This window comes from Crinia signifera, chromosome 3 (assembly GCF_055691185.1).
Source record: "Crinia signifera chromosome 3, ASM5569118v1, whole genome shotgun sequence".
NCBI classification, from domain to species: Eukaryota; Metazoa; Chordata; class Amphibia; order Anura; family Myobatrachidae; genus Crinia; species Crinia signifera.
This window is the reverse complement of record NC_139219.1, coordinates 195,677,508-195,688,505: the sequence shown is the minus strand read 5'-3', so window position 1 is coordinate 195,688,505 and position 10,998 is coordinate 195,677,508. Positions and strand designations below refer to the sequence as shown.

General features: G+C 43.1%; 1 protein-coding gene and 1 long non-coding RNA gene across 2 annotated transcripts in view; one reads left to right on the top strand and one right to left on the bottom strand.

Annotated features, from left to right (window-relative positions):
* Nucleotides 1–1,445: 1,445 nt before the first annotated feature.
* Nucleotides 1,446–8,451, bottom strand: COX7A2 (cytochrome c oxidase subunit 7A2). The gene is made up of 4 exons (XM_083177189.1): nt 8,097–8,451; nt 6,186–6,275; nt 3,946–4,030; nt 1,446–1,659 (listed from the first exon to the last, which is right to left on the bottom strand). The coding sequence occupies exons 1-4, from the start codon at nt 8,289–8,291 to the stop codon at nt 1,601–1,603; spliced, it is 429 nt and encodes a 142-aa protein (XP_083033315.1). The 5' UTR covers nt 8,292–8,451; the 3' UTR covers nt 1,446–1,600.
* Nucleotides 8,452–8,972: 521 nt separating this feature from the next.
* The window catches only part of LOC146064095 (uncharacterized), a 157,713-nt gene continuing 155,687 nt past the window's right edge, over nt 8,973–10,998 (top strand). Inside the window, exon 1 of the long non-coding RNA XR_014471747.1 lies at nt 8,973–9,905. This is a non-coding gene — a long non-coding RNA (uncharacterized LOC146064095). The remainder of the gene's footprint in view (nt 9,906–10,998) is intronic.

The following is a 10,998-nucleotide window of genomic DNA, read 5'->3' as shown; positions in this document are numbered from 1 at the left end:
GCTGCCGTGCCATATCCCTGCTTTCATATGGAGAAATGTCCAAGAGGCCTTGAGCACTCGGGCGTGCCTGACCGCTCGGTCCATCATTCGATGGTCGGTGACTACCGGAGAATGGGGGAGGTGTTCACATGAAACATCCACTCGCTCAGCGTCTTACTGCATTTGGATGGTGTGAGCGATCTGTACGGTAGGCAGGCCTAAAAACACTCCGTGCCTGTCCGAAATTCGCATCTGTCCGATCCAACTTGAATAAGGGCCTATTTGTGTTATTCTTATACATACGCTGATGCTCAAGGGGGCATTTGTTATAAATAGATTCCACCAGCATGCATTTGGATCCACTGCTGCAGCCTCGCACCACTCTGTGACTACACCAGCCACCTGAGTATGAGTAACCCATGGGTCACGCAAACCAGCTGCCACAACTCCGCCCATGAAGGGAAGAAGTCTCAGTCGGAACAGTGACACACTGGCCTCAGCACTCCTACACCTCAGAGACCATTGCAACCCCCTCACCAACCACCAAGGTTGGTTAAACAAAATACTAAGTATTATTAATAACATCCATTTATGTGAAATAAGGTTCATACATCCACTTTGTTTAATGAATCTGTATTTAACATGCTAAAAGTAGCCTTCAGTTTCCCTGTCCTTGTGTCTAGTCATGATTAGAAAGACTGTCTGTAGCGGTGTATGGATCCGCACAGACTTTGCACTATAAGTGAAACATTTTTAATTCATCAAGCAGCTGTGTTTAAATCTACGTCTTAAAGATAACATTTTCAATACCGAGAACTAAAGTAATAAACCAACACAGACCATTGAGGTGTGGGATCACCTGGGTAAAACTGATCTTTATGAATACTGTGAAAGTAAAGGCAATTGATAGACAATAATAATATAGATCAGTACTGCATTATTGTTGCCACCAAAGAACCATTAGATACCAGCATAACATGGTAAAAATGCTGTTTTTTTTTTTAAGTATCGAAAGTGCTCTCTTCTTTTTAGGCAAAGAGTCCAATAAAAGTTATGTTTTAAATAAATTACTCATATCATACTAATATTACTGTATAAAAGAGTGCGCCCAAAAAGGCACATTTGTCTTTCTGTTTGCTCCTAGGCAAAAAAAAACCTTCTTTACGATTAGAAAGACTATCAGGCTGTACTGTTTATGGAGTGACAGTTCTAGAAAAGATGAAGTGGTAGATTCAGGGCTAATGCATTGTGTAATGACAATCAGCAATAACCACCCTGTTCTTTACAGGGGAGATGGAAAAAAAAATGGTTACAAAGATCAGTTGTATTTATGAACACACTGCTAAATCATTAATGAGGCCCTTTCATTTGTTTGGCAGGTCCATTCAAAATACTTCACAAGAAGGATATAAAAGTAGTAGACCACATAACCAGCAAAGCAAAAAAAAATAAAAAAAAGTCACTGATAATAGCAATGTAAAACCACTTTATTGTCAGCAGTTTATACAGTACATTTTAATAAATATTGTTCCCATCATTTAAGCACGTCTTTATGACAAGGACACAAGAATCCCTGATGCATCACAAACCAGACAAGATTTTTGTTTCGGAAAAGCTGAAATTATTTCTGCTTCTGGGGAAAAGCAGCCTTGACAATCTCAAACACGGAATACAGACTTCCTAAAATACAGAAAATGAGAAAAAATAAATGCATTAAATATGCAAAATACTTCTGCAAGAAAATCTCAAAGATTGGCCTGTAAGAGGATACCTATGACCACACTTATAACTGACACCTGCTTATAGAGGCTTGTGGATTTGTAATACTTATTTTAGATTTTTGCATATGCACACTTATCCCGTTTTGGCCCAGGTAGGTAGTTTTCTACCTGGCAATTTAATATTTTTTTCAATATATCGAAGAAAAATAATTTCCACCAGATGTTTTCTTAATTGGAGACCAAATTAGCCAACTATTCAGAAATTCAACTGATTCAAACAGTTAATACTGAATATGTTCCTGCACTCCTTTGTTTGGCCACCTAGTGGCACTGTTACTTAAAACAGTTACCTACAGACGTGCACAGGCTATTCATGGCAATTGCCAATGGTTTGCTATAAATAGCGTGAATGCAAACATATGTGGACTCCGCACATGCACCAGTGATCCACAGCATAGAATGGTACACATGCTCCTGTGATTTTGCTACAAACAAGTGCAAATAATGGCAATTGCTGCAATTTCACACCTACGATCTGTTTGGTGGAAGGATGGGTAGATGGATGAATGTGGGCACATCGGTATCTCAGTGACGGCCAAACTGTTTTCAGGACCTATAAGCTGTTCATATTTTCCAGACAACCCAGCTGGTGCATTTATTAAAAATATTTTTGTTCCTATTGGTTTTTACATTTTATAGTGTGCTATATACCCTTTAATAATGTTATGTGAAGGCATATTCACCTGGAAAATATTCATCAAAAACACAATTTTTAGCTCATAGTTTTGCCAACTGATCTAAAATATAGCATTATGAAGATTGAGCAGTGTATGCCGAATTGCTATTTTGAAATAAAATGTAAACATTGTGGTTAGTGTCATTTTTCACACAGCACAAATGACATCAATGTGTTCAAAAATGGATAATCATGTTATCTACATTTCTAGGAACAAAGTGGCTTAAGGGGCCATACAGCTGTGACTGGTTACTCCAATTCCGACCCCCAACTCTTTGTTTGGGGGATGGGGGAAAGCAAACAGGTTACTGATCCCAACCAAAATGATATGGATTAGAAAGTCATTTACATGCAGTTTCCTACGATGGATTGCAGATCCACCGATCACCATATCAGATCAGGGAAATCCATACAACTGGGCAAAACCATGTTACACTGCAGGTGGGGCAGATGTAATATGTGCAGAGAGATACAGCCCATACACACTGGGCGGCTTTGAGCTGGAGCAGCGCAGTTTTGTCGTTAAGAGCAGCTTTCAGCTCAAAAGCCGCTCAGTGTGTGCGGGTCAGCGATGAGTGGTGAGCGCTGATGCACGTTCCCGCATATCACCAGCGGCCGCTCATCTGCTGGTGGACAGCTTTCCATAGCGTCCTGGGAAAATCACTTAAACATATGAAAAATTACTCAGGTGCGTATGCACGGAGCGATTTTCAGCCCAGCAATTTTTCCCATCATCGCTGTCCATACACGCTGGGCAAAAATCGCCCAGTGTGTATGGACTTTGAGATTTGGGAGGGGTCTGTTCGAACTGAAACTGCAGTGTAAAAGTAAAGTAACCAGTATTTACCCTGCATAGAAAAATATTGTCTTGCCTTTTTCTTCTTTGCTTACATAGCTAAATTAGGCCAGGCTTTCCTTATCACAATGTATAGCAGTGGTGTCAAACTCATAGCCCTCCAGCTGTTGTGGAACTATACATCCCAGCATGCCCTGCCACAGTTTTAGCAATCCATTATATAAAATCTGTGGCAGAGCATGCTGGGACATGTAGTTCCACAAATGCTGGAGGGCCATGAGTTTAACACCACTGGTATATACAGACTAGGTTTTTTGTCAGAAGCTAATTAACCTACCCATTTGTTTTTGGAGCAAGGAAGGAAATTCATGAAAACACAGGTATAAAATACAAACTCCAAACAGATGGATCATTACTAGGAACTGAACTCATGACCTCGGGGTTGAGGCAGCAATGCTGACCATTACACCATCTGTGCTGTAACCTAGATGCAAGTAGCTTGTCTGGAGAACCTGCACACAGGGTTTTCTAGAGACTAGATCAATTACACCAAAACCCCAAAAGGGGTTTTGATGTAGTATAGAGTTATTTTTCTCCTTAACTATATGATGCCCTCCATTATGAAAATGCTCTTTAGCTATAGGCCTAGAAGTCTTAAATAGTATTTAATTGTGAAGGGGTCACAAAAACAAGTACTTCATCAGATCACTTACCAAAAAGGGTTAACCCCATGGTCAGCCTGTACAATAAGGCATCGTTGAGCCCTGCCTTTAGATGTACAGGAAGGCCATTATCTTCCTGCAAGAAAACAATAAAACAATTAAATAAATTACAAAAACTAAATTAATAAAGACATCACTTTTAACTGTATAATTTTGTTCGGCCATCATAGATTGCTACCAATGCTTTTGTACACACGTAGGGATTTTAGCACATTTGCTATGCGATCTAACTAGATTTTGACGGCATGCACACAGAACCGGCGATAGCTATGGAGTGTACACACGGAGCTAGTTGTACTTAATTTCTAAGCGTTCTAAGGGGGGTATTCAATCCCCCAACCCACCCCCTGCTATTTCCGACAGGGGAAATAGCGCCGGCGCCTATTCAATGCTGACTTTTCCAACAGTCGGGCTAGTTTTTGGCGAGAACGGCCATAGATAATCAAGCTCACGGCCAGATCTCTACGGTCCGCAGCCATTTCTCGTGGCCACGCTCCCTTTATCGGCATTGGGGGAATTGAATCCTGCCTGCCAAGAAGCAGTGGAGAAGGTGGAGAATGAGACATGACCTCCTGACCCGGGATTGAATACCCCCTAAATCGTTAAGCACAGATCACTTAGAAAATAGGCTAAAATCTCAACCTGTGTATGCCCCTAACGTTAATTGGTATTATAATATGCTTTACCCTCATAAAGCCTGCACAGTTACAACCAATGTTTCCAATTAGCACTGCAGAAAGTTTACAGGACTTGTATGCTTCTGCTCCATGCTTTTTCCCGTCTCTCATATAAAAGCAGCATTAGGGAGAATACCAAATCATCCTTTTCAAGTGGAAAGATGATAATAGGAGTTAATGGGGTGAGAAGAGGCAGAGAGCAAGAGCCAGGCAGAGAGCAAGCGCCAGCCAGAGGAGGGAGGGAGGGGCAGACAGCGAAAGTGTGGGAGGGAGGAGGGATGGACAGAAAGGGATGGAGTTAGATAATACAGATCTGAACTACTACATTTACCTATCAATTTACACCAGTGGGGAAGAAACAAAATATATGTGTTTTACTAGACTGATATGCATGTATACATAATTGTGTAGCATTTATAGGCTTTAAATTTGAGTAATTTCCAAAAGTGAAACTAGTGTTATAGAAAATTGGTATAGTGACAATGCAGTGCTAGAAGACCTCCAATCCATAAGGAAACACTAGGAAAAAAAGATTCTGGTAACAGAATTAAATTTTAGTATTGCTAAAAATACACATACAACGTATTTAAGAAAACTCCAGTGGAAATTAGTCCTATCTGAATAATTTTTTACAGTATATTCCTTGAGATCTTATAAACTCGACTCAAAGTCTCTTGGTCAATAAGACCTTACTGTTATCTTGTGCTGCTCCACTTTGCAAATACTCTGGCTCCCTGTGTCTTTCAAAATCCAATGCACCCACCCCTAACATTGCCTTTGTACATTTAAAATTACATATCAAAACAAAGTCTCTGCCTTTTACCGCTAGATCAACATCAGCATAGGTCATACACCGCTGAGAAGTCTCACAGCAGTATCTGATCCCCCTTGACCTGCCCAGGAAGGATCGCATGCGATACATCACATGGGGTCTGCATGCGATGAATCGTATGCGACCATGTTCCATGCTGCCGGGAGGAGGCTGAATCCAGAGACAATGTGTGCAGCACATGATATCTGGATCCGATCCAATGTGAACAGAGCTGCGCTTAGGATGTCAAAACACATCAAATTTGGCCAGTTTTCATCCGATCCATCTGAATCGAATAAAAACAGGCCAAATAGTAAAATGAGTATATATATATATATATATATATATATATATATATATATATATATATATATATATATATATATATATATATATATATATATATATATATATATATATATATATATATATATATATATATATATATATATATATATATATATATATATATATACAGTCCAAGATCTGCCGGCACTCAAATAGTTTAGTCATACAGCTGCCCCAGGTGCCAGAAGGTGATGTGTAGATAACAGTCCAATTTTCCAAGCAGGAAAAATAACGGCACTCAGGAGACGGTAGTAAGTGACTTTAAAGAAATAAAGTGTATACACTTTATTTCTTTAAAGTCACTTACTACCGTCTCCTGAGTGCCGTTATTTTTCCTGCTTGGAAAATTGGACTGTTATATATATATATAAAAAATTTCCATAGTCTCCAAATACCTGAAACAACTTCTGCTTTTCCGAAACATTGTTTTGAAGTGATTTCCGGGTAGATGTGCTGAAGGTCCGCCGAGAAACCGGACGGAGCGCCTGAAACACAACAATGCATCGTGTAAACTGCTGATTTCTCCATCAAATAACTTCAAGACCATAAAAAATATAATGTGCTAACTCTCACAACAATCACAAATTTTAGTTCCAGCAAGCGATCAGATCAATAGTTTTCAAGTTAGAGCAGGGGAAATTGAAAATCAAGCTCTGTGCATCTATATGTTAAGTGATTGGTAGGATAGCTAACCAATCAGCATCTCTTCGTGTAATATCAAGCATTTACTCAGTAAGGAGTTGTTGAACTTCAGGAGCTGCATGCCAGTTTCTTATATAATAAATAAGTACGCCCGCTTTAACTGCAATTTATATAGAACCAACATATTTTGTTGTAATTAGCAACAAAACAGTAATAAAAGCAATGGTAATAAAGACAAAAGTAGTAAGCTTCTTTTAGCGGGCGGGCAATGTGTGGGATTAAACTATGCCACATGCACCCACCTCAAAGTCATGACAACATTTTGCAGATTATAATTATGCAAAGAAAAAGCCATTTGTTAGAATATATATATATATATATATATATATATCTCTCTCTCAAAAGGTGCGTACATGCTGCATTGTTAACTAGATGAACTATAATGATATTAACAACAATTAAGGATATATATTGTGCAAATCTAGTGTGGTAACAATATAGCAATGTTGTTACTACAGGTTAAGTCTTGAACCCCAAAAAAAATGTAAAGAGGGCTGAGAGAGTCCATCCGAAGCATTTTGGATACACGAGACTCAACCTGAACAAGGAGGACCGAGCACCAGCATCGTAAACCATACACATTAAAGTGGATCTTACTAGAAATTGTAATACAAATAACACCTTTGCCACAGACAAGCGGTAAAGTGTACGAAGGTGAGAGAAGGACGGTGGCTGTGGCATGAAGCACAGGTCAGGAAGTGACAGGAGCTGCACGTACGCACTGTAGTACAGGATGTATCAGCACTGTGTAGTACTACTTGGCGCACACACACACACACACACAGCTGTACATCCAAAGACAGACAAATGCTCACATATTTTAATAGTCTACAACAGGGGTTCCCAAACTTTTTTGAATCACGGCACCCTAGAGCATCAAAATATTTTCAAGGCACCCCTAGGCCAAATGCTTCTTATCGAGAAATTCAGAAAAACAATATTAAATGAAGTGCATTGTGTGTATATGTCACAGTTATCTGGTGAGGGACAGGATTTGCTTCTGTTTGTTCCCATATATTATGATTGGCAGCCACTAGCACTGGTTTTACCTGGTACATTGACCATAAATAACATGAATTGATCCTGGTCAACCAACCCAAGGCAGCCCTGCAAGTGTCCTGAGGCACCCCAGGGAGCCTAGGCACACAGTTTGGGAACCACTGGTCTACAATATACAACCCCATGCCCTGCACCCACCTGTTTGTAAGCAAGAGAGTTTATTAATGCAGATGATTAGGCCATCCCTGATTTACAGACTACACGGCTCATAACACGGAACCCCTGGGTTATTATGGCTACGCTGCTTCAGAACATCATTAAACTCGTTCAGGACATTAAAACGTGTACCCTCACGGGGGTGGTTGCTCGCTCTGCTTACCAGAGGCTAATATTCACGTGGACAGCAATAGTAGCCCTGGGGAACCATGTTCTAGGGTCTGACCTGTCACTCTATATGAATATTATCTACGCAGATGTGTCATCATGACAGTGACGGCCGGCTGCAGGACACACACACCCCCCCATCAGCAAGGTTGCAGGATAGCCAAGAGCAGCGGCGCGGTGCGGCACGGCACGGCACAGGACACACGGAACACAGCAGTTACCAGGAGATTGCGAAACATGATGATGAAAATGCTGCTTCTGCTTCTCTCTCTGCTCTTTGAGGCTGCACAGCACACTGCACAGAAGAAGGACAAGGACACCGGATAGCCGGAACAGGAAGTAACGTTATGCCGGAAGTACGTCACGAAAACTTGTCGCCTTGGAAGCGGGAGAGTCAACCATGTTTTGTGTGGCATATGTAGTTATAAAACGGGACTGATTGCATGGGTGACACATAGGGTTACCACCCGTCCGGGATTACTCCGGACAGTCCGGTAATTAGGTCCGGTGTCCGGAGTCCGGCGTTCCCGGACTATAAAATGTCCGGGAACCGGGTCGGCACACAGAAGATTGTGGCTGACTGGCTGCCGTTTGTCCCTGTCCGTCCGTCCGTCCGCCCTGGTTTCCGGCGCAGCTGCGGTGGGAGAACAGGACTTCAAACAAAAAAACGCCCATACAAATGAATGGGAAGTCATTCATTGGCTGAGACCTCTCTCAGCCAATCAGCGATTGGCTGAGAGAGGTCTCAGCCAATGAATGGATTGCCAGTCATTTGTATGGGCGTGTTTTTGTTTGAAGTCCTGTTCTCCCACCGCAGCTGCGCCGCTGTATATCAGGCCCAGGAACCAGGGCGAATCGCCGGGGGGAAGAGTCAGACGAATGATGATACGGATAGTTTGCTATGCGCTGCAGCGCTAGCGGGAGAACTGAACAGGACTTTAAAAAAAAGCCCATTCAGTTCTCCCGCTGGCGCTGCACCGCATCGCACCCGGCAGCGTCATCCCTCTTCTTCTGCCCTGAGTCTGACTTCCCTGTGCCGCCCCCCCACCCCACCCCCCCCCCCCACCCCACCCCCCCCCCCCCCCCCCCCCCTCCCCGCCGCGCTGATGGTTGTGGCTCCCTCCCCAGCCCGGCACCCTGCGGAAGTATAATACAGAGGTGTGTGGGTGGATGGGGGGCTGGGATGGAGAGGTGTAGGGGGGATGGATAGAATGATGGGGGCACAGAGAGGTGCAGGCGTGGGGACAGAAAATTCACCCTGTCTCTAGCAGACCTGTCCCTAACCCTGTCTCCTACCACACCTGTCCCCTCACACTCACCTGTCCCTAACCCTGTCTCCTACCACCCCTGTCCCCTAAAACACCTGTCCCTAACCCTGTCTCCTACCATACCTGTCCACGCACACTCACCTGTCCCTGACCCGGTCTCCTACCACCTCTGTCCCCTAACACACCTGTCCCTAACCCTGTCTCCTACCACACCTGTCCACGCACACTTACCTGTCCCTGACCCGGTCTCCTACCACCTCTGTCCCTAACCCTGTCTCCTACCACACCTGTCCACGCACACTCACCATGTCCCTAACCCTGTTTCATACCAGACATGCCCCCGCACACTCACCCTGTCCCTAACCCAGCCCCCTAGCAGACCTGTCCCCGCACACTCACCATGTCACCCGCTAGAACTGTACCCCATGCTCCACACGCAATGAAAATAAATGTGACACGCATTCCCTGTAAGACCACTCCCCTTGTTTTGTGGCCACACCCAAAGGCACGCACAATATTACCCTTCACGCCACCCAGTTATTGTGGTGCCCCTCCTGTCATATTTTTCTGGATTCGCCCCTAGACCTGATTAATGTTCTCTGCCTGCCACTGTCACCCTCACCTTCCTCATGGTAACAAGCATCTCACTTCCCTTGACAATGAGCAAGTAACCCTTGCATTGAGCATGAGGCAACCCCTGGCATAGAGCATACAATGCAACCCCTGGCAAAGAGCATTCAACCCATAGCAACGAGCATGTAGGTAAGCGGCACTTATGAGGCATAATATGTAAATGACAGCGTGTGGTATTATATGTAATGGATATTACAGTGTGTGGCATAATGTATAATGGGCATTACGGTGTTTGGTATAATGTGTAATGGGCATTATGGTGTTTGGTATAACATGTAATGGGCATTACGGTGTGTGGCAAACCATGTAATGGGCATTATGGCATGTGGTATACTATGTAATGGGTGTGTGACGTGTAATCGCCATTATGGTGAAATATTTTGACAAGTGCCTTTTGGCGGGCACTGCCCATGTTATCCCTACTTTGGGAAAAAATTGCGTCCTGGCATAACAACTAATGGGCATAATGTGTAATGGGCTTCAAAGTGTGTGGTATACATGTAATGGGCATTATGGCATTTGGTATACTATGTAATGGGTGTGACGTGTAATCAGCATTATGTTGAAAATTGTTGGCGCGCGCCTTCGGCGCACACTGCCCATGTATTCCCTCCTTTTCAAAAATCTTCTTCAGTCCTGGCATAACATGTAATGGGCATTGCAGTGTATGGCGTAACATGTAATAGGCATTACTATGTGTGATGTACCATGTAACTGGCATTATGGTGTGCAAAATCAAGAATGAAATTGAAGCAAAGGTTAAAAAACCAACAACATAAGACGGGTCAAGGGGCGGGACTGGGGGCGGGTCAGTGGGTGGGCTGTGGGTGTGTCAAGGGGCGGGCCACTGTCCGGGAATCTCTCAACACAAAGGTGGTAACCCTAGTGACACAGGACAGGAATAGCGTGTAATGTATCATGTAACCATCGTGCTATGTGTACGAGCGCGGTATGCGAATCAGCATCCTAGACAAGGACACTCAGAGGTCACGGCGGGTGTGTGCAGCCAGATGTTCCCTCAATAATCCCATGCGCTGTCCTAATAGTATCAGTAACTAGGGCTTTGACATACTATACATTTTTTTTGTTGTTGCAAAATTGCTGAAAAATTATATAATACATAACAAGCAGTATACAGCAGTCAGAGTATAGCCCTTATTCTTCTCAGTTGTTTTATGTAAAGTTGTGATGGTGTGCCATTAGAAGAAAAGAAAAACAATTT